The 13,997-nt window shown below is 55.6% G+C and overlaps 1 protein-coding gene across 1 annotated transcript in view; it reads left to right on the top strand.

Moving 5' to 3' along the window:
- The first annotated feature begins 12,156 nt into the window (after positions 1-12,156).
- Positions 12,157-13,997, top strand: part of Adcy1 (adenylate cyclase 1) — an 88,129-nt gene continuing 86,288 nt past the window's right edge. The window contains exon 1 of the mRNA XM_013070432.3: positions 12,157-12,780. Coding sequence (XP_012925886.2) covers positions 12,157-12,780 — 624 coding nt within the window. The remainder of the gene's footprint in view (positions 12,781-13,997) is intronic.

Below are 13,997 nucleotides of genomic sequence, written 5' to 3'. Positions count from 1 at the left end.
AATAGCAAGTCCAAGGCCAGCGGAAGACTGCTGGCAGCTGTGTGGATATCAGGCAAGATGAACGTTAATATGGGGATGTTATTTGATCAGAGAAAGTCACCCCTAGTGGCCAGAGCTTCAATTCATCAGGAAGCTATAGATCTAAGCCTCCATACACAAAGTAGATGACAAGGTTATAAATTAAGAACTGGTAGAACTACAAGGAGAAACTGCAAACCTGTCTTCAGACGGGCTGTTTTCAGTCTACCTCATTCAGTTATTAATACAGTGAGGTGACGGTGTTAGGATAAAGGAGAACCAAACAACACCTTTAACAAACTCGTTTTATTTGCTGTGCACACCAAGTTGTGTTGGCCACAGCTGGAGAGCACACGTTCTTCTGGGCACATATATACAGCATTTACAAAAATTCACTAAGTAGCCTACAAAGTTCAAGAGTTAAGGATATGTATCTCCAATTGGTGTATTGATTATTTCAAGCTGAGGAAACCCTACACTCAGGAAGGGCCGTTTGGCCTCTTTGTCCACATGCAACCATTCTCACAGGCGCCTTAGGGAGAGGTGTTCTCTGGTACTGAGGTGAGAAGGTAGCCTTTGTCACCAGTGATTGCAAAGTGGGCCTGTGATGATCCTGGAGCGATCTTCTCCTCCCTGATCTTCATAACCTTCAGATCTCTCTTAGCTATGGGAACACACTAGAACTTACAACCCAGGTCTAGAGATGCATTTGTTCAGCCATTCCTACACAAATTTGTCATTCTTTGATTCAAAAGTATAGAAGCACCTTGGTTTGATCCCTCCCTCCTTCCTTTCTTCCCTCCTTCTCCTCTTCATCTTCTTCCTCCTTGTCCTCATTCTCCTCTTCTCCTTCCCTGTCCTCCTCCACTTCCTTTGTCTTCATCTCCTTCCCCTCCTTCCCCTCTCCCTCCCCCTCCTCCTCCTTTGCTGCTGGGGATTGAACCCATAGCCTTTGCACTGAGCCCTTTCTTATTTTGTATTTTGAGACAGGGTCTCACTAAATTGCCCCAGCTGGGCTTGAACTTTTGATCTTCTTGCCTCAGCCCCCAGAGTGCTGGGATCATAGGCGAGTGCCACCATGCACAGCTGCTTCGACCATTTTTTTGGACTTCACATTCCTGTGGAGATCCCAGGTATGTGTAAAATTAATAAAACTTGCATGCTTTTCTCTTGTTAATCAGCTCTGTGCTAATTTGGTTCCTAGACCCAGCCAGAGTCCAATAAGAATTAAAGGAAGGTGGAAGTCCCTGGCCTATCTCACACCTCTTCAAGATGGAAGACGCCAAGGAAGGAGTAATTATGGCAGAGATTGGAGAGAGACCCAGGCCCATTTTTAACATCCTTGACTGCTCAAGAACCCAGTGACCTGTGAAACAGCTAGTCCTCATGAAGATTCCCCAGTTTTGGCCTTGCCCTTTGTGTGGGGACATGGCAGCTGTCCTGGGCCCCCACACCTGCTGTCTACACTGACTGCAGGGGGCTTGAATTTGAGCTAAGCAGTAGAATTAACTTGGACCAATCAGCATGCTCAAATTTGGACCAGTCAGCAGGCTTGAATTCAGACCAATCACAGACCTACAGCTGCTATTTAAGCAGCACTCCCCTCAAATTTCTGAGGTTGAGGTTAGAAGGGCTCTATTTTGTGCACTGACCTCCCTGGGGGGCAGTGGTAGATCTGCTTGTGATTTATTTCTCAGGTAGTATGGACCTTGGAGTTTCTGTAAGTCTACTCAGGATTCTTATCCTGAGGAGTATGGTCAGAATAGTCACTTTAATAAAGAGTAAGATGCTCTGAAGATCGCTGGAGGCCAGCAACCAATGAAAGGAGTCTGGTATTAACTGGTGCTGACCTGTGGCATTAGAACTCAGAAATATAATACTAAAAATCTAGGAGACATTGGCATAGAAAGCCCCAGGAGGCCAGGAGAGCCACATTTTGCCAATTCATGATTCCATGTGAATTGAGCAAAAAAACCCTCAACTGGTTGGTGACAATCCCAGGCCCTCTCCCCAGAGCCATACTTGGAAGTCTCCAGTCATTGTCCTGAAAAAGCAGAGCCTCACATGAGTGACAGGGCCAACAAACGGAGACAGTCATGTCATGGAAGGGAAGGGAAGCTACAACGAGATAATGATCGACTGGACCCCAGCCCACCAGTTGACCATTCTTTCGTGGGTGGCCCAGCCTGTTCCTCTGCATCGGTGTGTCCCCTGCAGCTACTGGTCAGTCTGGGGCCCTTTCCCTGTCTGCTCTCTCCCATTAAAGCTCTTTCCTTGCAGACTTGTGCTTTAAATTCCAACATCACTAAAAACAAGAGCTCATGGGGCCTTCCTCTCTGGGTCCACCCTAAATCCAGGATGACGGCATCTCAGGACCCTTAGCTGAGTGTATCTGCAGAGACTCTATTTCCTGATAAGATCACATTCTGAGGTTTCTGGTGGTTATGAATTTTGGGGGGGCACCACTCAAGAAGATATTAAGAGTAATGAGGCTGGAGGGAGGGAAAAAGAAGACAGATGTGGGAAAATGAGGAACTGTCCTTCAAGGAGGAGGGGGTTGGGGTGCCCTGTGTTTTACTGTACCCTGACCCTCATCTTCCCTCACCCACAGGCTCTGGTGGGGTGCCTTTCTGTGCATCTCCCTTTTCTCAGGTGGACACTGGGCCACTCTGTGGCTGGACAGAACATGCCAGCATGAGCCTTGTCCCACAGAAATGCACATGACCAGGGCAAGTCTGGGGAGAACCTTGGTGGGCATGAGGATGTGGCTGGAGACCCCAGGCTCTTCCTTCCCTGGTGGCCAGAGCTGGCCTGGAGCGATGATTCACAGAGGGGCTGCCGTGGGTCATTCTATTAGCAAACAAAATCTGAGCCTCAGTCAAAGACTTGCATGAACTAACCTCACACTCTGGGCTTCCAGGGCTTCCAGCTGCATCTGGAAGGCTTCTGGCCAATGAATGGGGAAAACTTTGAGTGCCAGAATTTCCCAGCATGCTCCTGTAACTGTCATGGTCTCCAAAGTGATGGGTCTTTGTATGTCAATGAGGTGGCTGGACAGCCTTAGGATGGGGGCTGATAGCCAGGAAACCAGCTGTGAGAGTACTGGATTGGAATGTTTAGCATCACCCTTGACCTCATGGGAGGAGAGAGGGGATAGAGGCTGAAGGTTGAGTTCATCACCAATGGTCAGTGCTTAGATCACATTACCTACATAAAGAAATGGCCATAAAAATCCCAAAGGATGCAGTACCGAAGGCATATAGATTGCTAAAAAAGGACACATCTGTATGCTGAGAGGCTGCTGCACCCTAAAACTTTATAGGGCCAGAAGTACCTTGCTTGGAACTCTTCCAAATCTCACTGTAGGTGTCTTCTCATCTGGCTGCTTGCTTGCATCCTTCAACATGGCCTTTGTAATTAACTGGTAGCCAAGTAAGTACCTGCTTTCCTGGTTCCTGCAGCTTCCACAGCAGATGATAGAACGAGAGGGTCTGTGAGAACCTCCGATTTGTAGGTGATGGCAGGTGGGATCTGAGGAAGTTCTTCAAGAGAGGAGATGGGGACTGTAACTCAGCCAGGGCAGGGCCTGGACATTTCAAAGCAGAAAGCAGTTTAGGATGTGTCAGTGATTGGCACAGGAGTATTTCTTAGGCAGAATTAGGAAGTGAAAGAAATGAGAAAGTGGAAAGGGATTTCAGCTTCAGGAGTGGGAGGGAGCACAGTTCTGAGGGAGAAGCTCAGACTGGTCAGTTAACAAAGGAACCAGGCCAGTTTTTATCCAGTGTTGGAAGAGTGTTAGGGTCTGGTTGATCATTGTGTACATTCTTGCCTTGCAAGGTGGCTCTGGGAGGGAAGATGGCTCGAGGGGCCAGTCCTGTCCCGTGAGATGACTGTCTCTGCCCAGGCATCCCAGTCTCGTGGAGCCTCTTCTGGAGGCTAAGGTGACCACAGGGTTCAGGCAATGACTGGAGACTTCTGGTCGCCCATGGGTAGTGGAAGTCTCTGTAAATTCTTATCTTGGTGTCCAGTCTTGAAGGGAGGTGAGATAGGTTATGTAAATTTAAGGGTAATCAACCGTCCATCGGCAGGGTTTAGACAGACACCCCCTAAATGATTAACAACTGTTCTCAGAGCTGAACAAGGATCTGACCCCAAGTTTTAAGGTACTAAAGGAGACAGATACAAAATGAAGATCAAGCTTTGTTCTGCTTTTAGTTACCCATTGAGCATCTGTAGCCCAAGTGAAGAGTCTTTTTTTTTTTTTTTTTAAGTAAAAGCAGCTGTTAAATCCTTAACTGCCTCAGAAAACACTGACCTGCTTATAATGAGGAATAGGTTAAGGCCCAGAAGCATATGGGCTCTTTGCCCCTTGGGCTGCGTCTCACAGCCAAATGGGACAGAAGTTGTGGGAAACCTGGGGCCTAGTACCCGTGTGTGGCATCTGAAGAGGATGCAGTCTTAACCCGAGGGGTCTGCCATTCACTCCAGGTAAACAGCCTCAGATGTGAGAGGGATTGGAGGACCCAGCTGCTTTGGGGTTGGTCAGTGTGGGTAACACCCTCATGTATTGCTGACCAGAAGTGTTCGGGGTAGCCTGTGAATTGAGAGGAGAGTGCTGGCATTTCCTGTGCACCCCAAGGAGGAAGGGGCATGCAGAGAGGACTGGGGTTACAGGGGACAGCAAAGGACTGAAGAGAATGCGACTGATTGATTTCACTTAACATTATGGTCTCAAGGTGCATCCGTTTTCCCACATTGACTCAAGTGTATCCTTCTTTATGGCAGAGTAGTACCTGTTGTATATAAATACTACATTTTCTTTTCTTTTTTTTTTTTGGTACTGGGGATTGAATTCGGGACCTGGTGCTTGTGCGGCAGGTGCCAGAACCACTGAGCTAAATCCCCGGCCCAATACTACATTTTCTTTAGCCATTTATCTTCTGAGATTTAGCTACTATGAGTTGTGCTGCTATAAACATGGGTATGTGTGGATCACTGTAATATGATGTCTCTTATATGAGAAACCTAAAGTATAAATAAAGAGCATAAGAGAAGATAGACAACAGGAAGCAGGGAGCTAGCTCTTTTGTAAAAGGGAAGGGGGCCCAAGATATGGAGGGAGAGGGGGGAAGGGAATAAAAAAGAATTAAGAGGTGATATGTACATGTAACAATGCCATATATGCAATGTAACTATATGTACTGCAAGCATGTACCAATATAAATAAAAAATTTAAAAAAGAAGCAGAATTCAAGGAGAAGCAGCCAACACTCCCAGGTAGGGGTTGCAGGCAAGGGGCATAAATGGGTGCGGGGGAAGGAGGCACAAGGCTGGGGTGCTGGCCCTGCTCACAGTCCCCCAGATGCCGTTGGAGTTCTCTGAGGAGCAGAAAATGCTGCCCTCCACGGGAGTAAGGCTGCTCCCACCCGCAGCAGCTCCCAGACGTTCAAGCACAGCATTTCCTTTCTGAGGGTTTTCCTCAGGACTCGCGTGCTGCGACAACCCACTCTAGGGATGCTTTGCGGTACTAGGGGGCCAGTGAGTTTTTTTAGAACAAGAAGCAGACAAGACCCTCTTCCCATTCCAGGGAAGCTGCGCTGTGCCAGGGCAGGAATCCTTGGAGCCTCGATTTTGCAGCAGGGGCTGGCGTGCAGCGGAGCGGTAGCAGAGGAGGAAGCTATTTCGGGGTGGGACCCACGGGCTTCTGTGACAGATTGGTGCGGGGAGGAGGCGGGGAGCGTGCTGCCGAGTTCCTGGCTGGGGGAGCTGGTGTGTGGAGATGCAGAATCCAGAATGGGCTGGGTGGGGTCCTGCTCGTCCTTGCTGTGTGCCACGTGTGTGTGAGTCAAGCGTGATCGAAGCCACCGCCCCACCCAGTTCTGGTGCACAAGAAGGGCCATTTAGCCAGGACCCCAACAGCAGCCAGTGCGCTCCACGCTGCTGGCACAGGCCCCAGGCTGGCAGGGTGGCTGTGCTGGTATCCTGTCCGGTCCGAGCAGCGCTGGGCTCCAGGGCCTCGTCTCCGCCCCCTTCCGCATGTGCATCGACGGAGCCTGGGACCCCTGCCTCAAAAGGGGCTGCAGAATGTGTTTTAAAAATCTTTCTGCAGTTTTAGTTTCCCTTTTAATCCCAAATGGCCTTTTAAGCTTTTGGCTCCTATATTTAACCTATTTAATGAGATTTCTTTTCCAGTAATTCCTGAAACTGGTAATCTCTAATTGGGTCAAATTTTCTACCCACAAGCCAGTGATGCTATTTTTAGTGCAAATCCTCAGGCTGCAGCTCCTCTGGCCTCCCAGACGCAGCTGTCAGCGTAGCTCTCCGCCACGCTCTGCTCTCCAGAGCCAGAACCTGATTTGAAACATTTTCCCACTACGTCTCAGGGCCAACCTGCCCGCCCGGCTCTCCGGCCTGCTCCGCATCTGCAGCCCCAGGATGGTTTACACAAATCTGTTTAACACTGCTCGTCAACTTAGGTCCCCAGTGTCACTATAAATAATCAAGTCCTGGCAGTGGCTTTGGGGAAGCACCTGAGCTTGGCTGCCTTTTGTCCTCACTGTGGCTGAGCCCCCAGGGACAGGGAGGAAAGCCAGGCTCACACGGTGACCCTGAAAGTCATCAGCCTGATGCAGGTGGGAGGGCCGGCTGCTGTCCTGCATCCCCACAGACTCCTGCCTGGCCAGAGTGGGCCCCGCTCTTGTTTGAGGCGCCCATGTCTCCAGCTGGGGGGGTCGTGGAAGATGGCACCTGGGGAGAGGTTGCAGCCCATTTGTGTGGCTGGTCAGATGTCTGGGGTCTAGCTCCCAGCAGCTATCTCAGGCCCAGGGTCAGCAAGCCCTGGCCGTTTCCTTCAAAGTAGGGGTGATGGCAACAAGTGGAGAAACAGGGGATCCAGAGTTTCCTGCCCACCCCAAAGTTTTCCAAGAAGCTGTGCCCACAGGAGACCCAAAGGCTTGGGAAGGCTCCGTGGTCCTTCGCACCTTGCAGAAATACTCTAAGCAAGGACTCAGCCCAGCTTCACAGTGCCCAAGCCCCGGATTGGGAAGACAGCCCTAACTCAGTTTGCCCATCGGTGGACCACGGAAACCTGCCACGCCTCAGGCATGTGGACTCCTCATGGCTTTTCCTTCCTGGTGACTTTGCTCCGACCCCTGGGGAGGGTTCATGCTGTGTTAGTTCCAGCCAGGTGGTCAGAGTTGTCTGTGAGGATGATTCTGGACGGGACTGAAGTTTGAGTCAGTGGACTGGGAGTGAAGTAGATTGTTCTCTGTAATGTGGGTGGGCCTCGTCCCACCAGGGGAAGGCCCAACAGAAGACTGATGGCCCCACTTACTGAGGAACTCTCCAGCAGGCAGTCCCCACATCTGAGTGGAATCTAGTCTGTCTGTCCACCCTGCAGAAGCACATAAACCAATTCCTTAAGAGAAGAATTCCTCCTTCACCCTCTTCCTCTTAGTTCTGTCTCTCCCACTGTCCAGCAGACTCCAAATCTCACCCTGCCTTGTCTGTCCTGAGCACAGTATGGATCCCAATTGGGAATAGCCAGGAGGTGCTGGAAGGAAGCGGGAGGTGCTGCTTATTGGTGCTCTAGGCCAGCTCTGCAGGGAGGGCCTGGAAATGCGACTTCCGCTCTTGCAACACGACAGCCCCAGCTCCTTCCAGCACTGCTGCCCACATGTGGCAAAGACTGGGTACCTGTTACCAAGTCGTTAATCATCCCCAAGACAGCCTGGGATGAGCACAGTGCAGGGAGCCCACTCTGGGAGCAGGGACCCCTGACAGGAAGAGTGTAGCACAGACAGGGACAGACCTCAGGCACTGGAACCAGCCAGCCCCTGGTGAGAGTGACGCCCCATACTCTAGGATGTGCCCAAGGGCCCCTGAGGGCTCAGCAAGGAGGCGTGTGTAACCCACAGCGTGCTCACCACAGACTGCAGCCCGCCTTGCCATCAAGAGTAGACTTTGGGGGTCCCCAGTACACCTCAGTGAATCTAATTTATTCCGAGTGCAATACAAAGAAGTGGCATAAAGGACAGGAGTAGAATGTGGCCACTTTGGCTCTTGTGGGTCATCCAGAAAGACTGCCCTCTTCGGGCAAGCTGGGTGTGGAGCTGGGCTGGACTGAGTATCACCATCTGAGAGAGACACTGCAGCCTCCCTGTGCAGACAGATAGGAGGTTAAAGCTTTTGCTGAGGTCTAGCAGGGAAGTCTCACCCTGGGACCGAAGGAGCCCTGGTACATGACATCTTTGGGTACTGCAAGGGAGAAAGACCCCCGCCATCCTGCCTGTCCTTATGTGGGCTCTGGGTCTAGGAACCCCCTTAACACAAGAGCTGGCTCACCAGAGAGTGACGAATGTGTGAAGGAATGGCAGGATCTCTAGGCTGGATAAGAACCTCTGGGGTTGATACTAAGAGATCTAGGGCGGCTGTAGAAGCTTGTGGAGAGAAGGGCTACTTCAGATTTGGTTTATTAAGGGTTATTACAGCCTCCGAATTAGTCTCTGCTGATCCAGGCTGTTTTTGAGCCTTGCTATGTGAGCCATTGCTCCCGAAAGAACCTTTATGTTTGCAGCATGTAGGACAAGTCAGGCCAAATGGCCCTTTCTGAAGTAACAGGTCCTCAAGTGATCACAGCTTGAACTAATCAATAGACCAGCTTGGAGCACTTTGAGATGTGGCATCTTGAATACCTTCAATGTCCACATCTTCCCCATCAGGTCAAAATATCTCTCCCTGCCTGTAACCTCAGTGCTCTGGGAGGTTGAGGCAGTAGGACCTTGAGTTCCAGCCCAGCCTGGGCAACTTAAGGACTTAGCAAGACCCTGTCTCAAACAAAAAATAAAAAAGGGTGATGATGAGGTTCAGGGAGGTCCTGGGTTTGATCCCCAGTATCGAAAAAAGAAAAAAACCTCTCCTAGCAGCCAGTGCTGAGCTGTCCCCAACCCCAGGCCCCCAGAGAGGTTTTCTGTGAAGCTTTGCTCTGGGGTGTCCTGGGGGATCAGGAATGATGGGGAGGTAGGTCAGAGGGAGAGGACCAGGAGTGAGAGGCCACCACAGATGTGTAGGCCGCACCCACCCACCCCTGAAGGGGCTTCTCTTGAAGCAGCCTCACTTCTGGTCATGCTGGGCTAGTGCCCGCCTCTCCTCCGCTGCCCGGAGTCTGCAGAGGGTGGGCCCCATCTTAAGCGGCAAGGATAATACCCACACCTCCGATGACCGCCTGGCCACGTTTCCCTGCAAACTGGGACTTACAATTGGACGGTTAGTGCTCAGAGTAGGTGCTCCGTCACGCACAGGTCACGCAGAACCCTAGCCCACCACGTTCCACTCTGTCTTCTTCCTGGATCACCAGTGCTGCTTGGAGTCGATGACCGGTGAGCCCAGCTGCTGCCTGCTGCGTGTCCCTGGATTTCTGTCCATTTGTCACCTGAGCAGCTGTAGGTCCTGTCTTTAGTGGCGGGGCCTCTTCCCTGTCCTCCAGTGGCCTGGGCTGCAGCCAGTTCCAGGAGTGAGTGAAGATGACCAGCACCTCCCATCTGATCATGTGGCCGTGGCCAGGCCACAAGTGGCCACGAGAACCCCACCAGCCACCATCAGCCACACAAGCCAATGCCTTCCCGTAGTGCTGGATGAAGGTAGTATGAGTTGGAGTTTCACGTCACTTTTTGGAAGGAGGAACCCAAAAGAGATACATGGGATGATTTCTGATTGCTGTCCTCAAGTGAATTAGGGACCTGTTCCCGAATCCCACATTTTCCAAACAACTTGAACATGGGGAACTGTCCCCAAGGGCTGGGACATACACTCAGGCCAGAGGAAGCCCCGGTTTGGAGGCTGCCTTTATGAAGGGGAGAAAAATGCGAGGGCGGCAACATTTTAGGCACTTTCTTAGTCTGCTTTTTGTGCCTGTAAGGCAGTAGCTGAGAGAGCGTGGTTTGTAAAGGAAAGAGGCTTTTCATGCTCACGGTTCTGGGAGCTAGAAGTCCAGGAGCACAGTGCCAGAATCTGTTTAACTCCTGCAGGGGGCCTGGTGCTGATCTACATGTAGCAGTAAATGGAAGGCAAAGGGGTGCCAGGATGGCAGGGAGGGGCTGAACCCCCACACTAGCCAACGTGGTCCGGCCAGGCAGTGTTAACCCATCTGTGAGGCTCTTCCCAGATTGGCCAGCCAGGCCCCACACCCAGGCTCCTTCTGGTCTTGGATTCGAGGTCCGTGTCCAGATTTCCCCTTTCTAGGAGGAAACCAGACTTAGTGGAGGGGCCCCCACTGCAAATGACGACCCTTTGTCCCCGGCTCATTCTCTTCCTACCTGGCAAATAGTGACAGAGTTACACATTGGCCCACAAGTCCACATCTGCAGTCACATGATGGACTTCTGTCCCTCCCAGGGCTTAACAACAGGGTGGGAACGAGGAGCGCAGGCTCCCGCCGGACTCTGCATGTCCCCTCTGGGACTCGGGGCCAGCTTCCTCATTCAAACGAGGGCCACACACCACTCAGTAGCATTCAGCCTGCACACTTGACTGGGACGGCATGAGCAAAGCTGTGGCCCCCACGAGCACCCTGTTTCCATCCACTGCCCTGTGTAAGTCCTCTCGGCTCTCCTTTGGGCCACTGATGCCAGCCCTACCAAAGAGCTTTCATTTTTGCCTGGGGGCAGTTGAGGGTCAAAACAAGGGCCAGAGGGTGACGCTTATTTGTGAGCTTTGTCCCCAGATAACTTTATCATGTCTGTCCTCTTCAGGGGGTTTGATCATTGGGGGTATTAACCAGCTTTGCTTTTATAAAATCACTGGGATATAAACACACTACACTGTTCAACCAGAGAGGTTATACGTGGTGCTAGAAAAGAAAGGTCTTGTGGACCCTTGAACCATCAAGGAAGGATGGGGACCATGGAAAGTCCAGCCAGGAAGGCCTTCCAGAGGCAGGACCAGCTGGGCAGGAGCCACCGGCATGTGGGCTGGGAATGTGTTCCCACCTTAGGCAACGACATGGGCAGGTCCTCCTCAGCCATCAGGTGGAAGCAGGTGGTAGGTGACCACTTTGGAGGTTTACAAAAATAGCGACTTCGCGTGGTTCACCTTAATTCTAGAGAAAACGGAAACACCTCAAGTTTGAATCTTTGAGCCCACATGTCAACACCTGGGCAGTGGCTCTAGCGCCCCTGGAATCCTTGGGGCTCCTCGAATGGACCAATGCCTGTACTGGACCAATTAAGCCCCAGTTTCTGGAAGTAGGGTCTCCTGCGGGGCGGGGCCCCTAGGTCAGTCTCCAGATCTCCCAGCAGTGAGTGAAGGTTCTCTGCAGTTCTTACCCTGCTCTGGGCCCTCCAGAGGGGACAGATTCCCTCAACCCTTTTGGGACAGAGGCCTTTACCCCAGGGGCCACCTCAGCAGCAGGTCCCCACAACTCACAGTGAAAGGACATCTGCATCCCACACCTGTCCCGTCGCCCTCACTGAACGTTCCTGCCTTCGGCGCTACTCCTGCCCAGCCCCGCGTTCCCTGCAGCCCAGTCCCGTCTCCCCTGGACACAGCGGCCCCATCGGGGCTCAGTTCTGCACCGGGGACTTCAGTCTTTTCCACCGCCCCAGGGCACAACCCGGACGCGGCAGGCCACAGCCCCGAGGAAGCCTCCTCCTGCCCCGGGGTCCCCAGCCGAGCGCAAACTCCTCTCAGGTGGCCCGGTTTTATTTAGAGGGGGGATCCGTTTGTCAGGACCCTCCCTTCCGCCACAAGGAATTGTTTGAGTCCCCAAGGGCTCAAGGGGGCGGGTTCCGCTGCGCACAGGTGGAGGAACCGCGAGGCTCGGCGGCCCAGCAGCGGCGGCCAAGGTCACGCGACCCCTCCGGCAGGCGGGCGGACACCCGGGGCGCAAAGCCGGGCCTTCCCGGACTTCGGCGCGGTAGCCGCCGAGGACCGCGGACCGGGAGCGGGCGGGCGCAGTGCGCAGGCGCGCGGGGCGGGAGGGGACGCGCTCGGGGCGCGCGCGCTGGGCAGCCGGCGGCGCCCAGCTCCTCCCGCCCGCGCCCCGGCGCCTCGCCGCCCGCCCGCGCCCGGCCCCCGGGCACCCCGGGCACCCCGGGCCGGCGAGGGGCGCGCCCGTGGCCGCGGCCGCTGCATGGCGCTGGGATGTCGGGGGCGCCGCGCGGCGGAGGGGGCGGCGAGCCCGGGGGTGCCGAGCGGGCGGCCGGGCCGGGCGGCCGGCGCGGGCTCCGGGCGTGCGGCGAGGAGTTCGCGTGCCCCGAGCTGGAGGCGCTGTTCCGCGGCTACACGCTGCGGCTGGAGCAGGCGGCCACCCTGAAGGCGCTGGCTGTGCTGAGCGCGCTGGCGGGCGCGCTGGCGTTGGGCGAGCTGCTGGGGGCGCCGGGGCCCGCGCCCGGCCTGGCCCGAGGGTCGCACCCGGTGCACTGCGCGCTCTTCCTGGCGCTGCTCGCGGTCACCAACGTGCGCTCGCTGCGGGGGCCGCGCCTGCGGCAGGTGGCCCGGCTGGCGCTGCTGCTCAGCCTCACCTTCGCGCTGCTCTGCTGCCCGCTGGCGCTCGGCGGACCCGCGCGGGGCCTGGCTGGGGCGGCCGAGGGCTCCGCGGCCGCGGAGCAGGGCGTTTGGCAGCTGCTGCTGGTCACCTTCGTGTCCTACGCCCTGCTGCCCGTGCGCAGCCTGCTGGCCGTCGGCTTCGGGGTCGTGGTGGCCGCCTCGCACCTGCTGGTCACGGCCACGCTGGTACCCGCCAAGCGCCCGCGTCTCTGGAGGACGGTGAGTGGGGTCCCAGACGGGCCGCGAGGTGGGACAGGGAGGGCCCCGCGTTGGGTGCGCTCCCTCCCACCGAGCGGGTGGGGAAACTGAGCCCCAGACGGGGGGGGGGGGAGGGTTGTTCAAGGTCACTCAGCAGCGGGGACACTCTCTGCCCGGGCTTTGCATGGACATACAGTCCAGTTACAAAGCGCCCGCGGGCACGCCGCGTGGACAGTGGCCCAAGGTCAGGTGGCCGGGAGCGGCCAAGCGGGCCCAGCCCCGGGTCCACCGCGCCCTCCAGAGCCCAGCCCCGCAGCGGGACCCTGGACCGGAGGCGGCGGCGGGAGGCTCTGGCTACTGGGTCTTGGCTGTCGGGAGCGCAGCCCCTGCTCCTGGGGGCTCCCTGCGCTGTCCCGGGGCCCCGGTGGGGAGGATGTGAGATGAGAGAGGACTTTGTGGCCCTCCAGTCTCCGTCTGTTCCGTGGGGAATCCCTTCTGACCCCGAAGGAGCAGGGTTTGCCAAGGTCACTCTCGGGCTCCACCGCCCCTGCTCCGAGGTCACCCTGACCCCCGCTCTGCAGCGCAGAACTTTGTCACTGTCCTCCCGGCTTGGCGGGGATGTCCTGGCAAGGACAAGGACGCAGGGGTTCTGCCTCCTGTGGCTCCTGCTGGACCCCTGCCAGGCCCACCCTTCACCCCGGATAGGAGGTGGGCAGCGGCTCTGCCCCCGGGGCCTTGGGGAGCTTTTCCTGGCACGCGTCCCACAGGAGCCCCAGGGAGGTTTGGTTCGTGGCTCTGGCTGCAGTCCAGCCGGAGGAGGTGTGAGCCAGCGTGGGTTGACCTCATCTGGGGAACGCGGGTGGCTGTGGGGGGCCGGGAGAGGAGCAGCCCGAGCGGAAGCTGGGCAGACGGAGACTCGGGACTGGGGATGGAACTGGGGAGGGGCGGGGTGGCACCAGACAGCCCGGCTCCCCGGGGATGGGCGGGACAGGGCTTGGCCTCAGCCCCTGATGCTTGGTGAGAGGGGCCAGGGGGTGTGCAGCCTGGTAAGGGGTCAGGTGTGTGCTGGGCTTGCTTTTCAGGGCCGGAGAGACTGGCACATGCTCAGACCCTCGGGCAGGTGGGGCGCCGGAGGGGGGAAGGGGAGAGGGCGTGGAGCGGAGCTGGCAACGATGGGTTGGGAGGCTCGGGGAGAGGGAGGAGGAGCCCAGGTGGGAGCCAGAGATGGAGAAGAGGTA

Source organism: Heterocephalus glaber, unplaced genomic scaffold, assembly GCF_053883595.1.
Source record: "Heterocephalus glaber isolate CG9 unplaced genomic scaffold, H.glaber_assembly_v1.0 deba00001610, whole genome shotgun sequence".
NCBI lineage: Eukaryota > Metazoa > Chordata > Mammalia > Rodentia > Bathyergidae > Heterocephalus > Heterocephalus glaber.
Note: the sequence above shows the minus strand (reverse complement) of the source record. Positions and strands in the feature narration are given on the sequence as shown.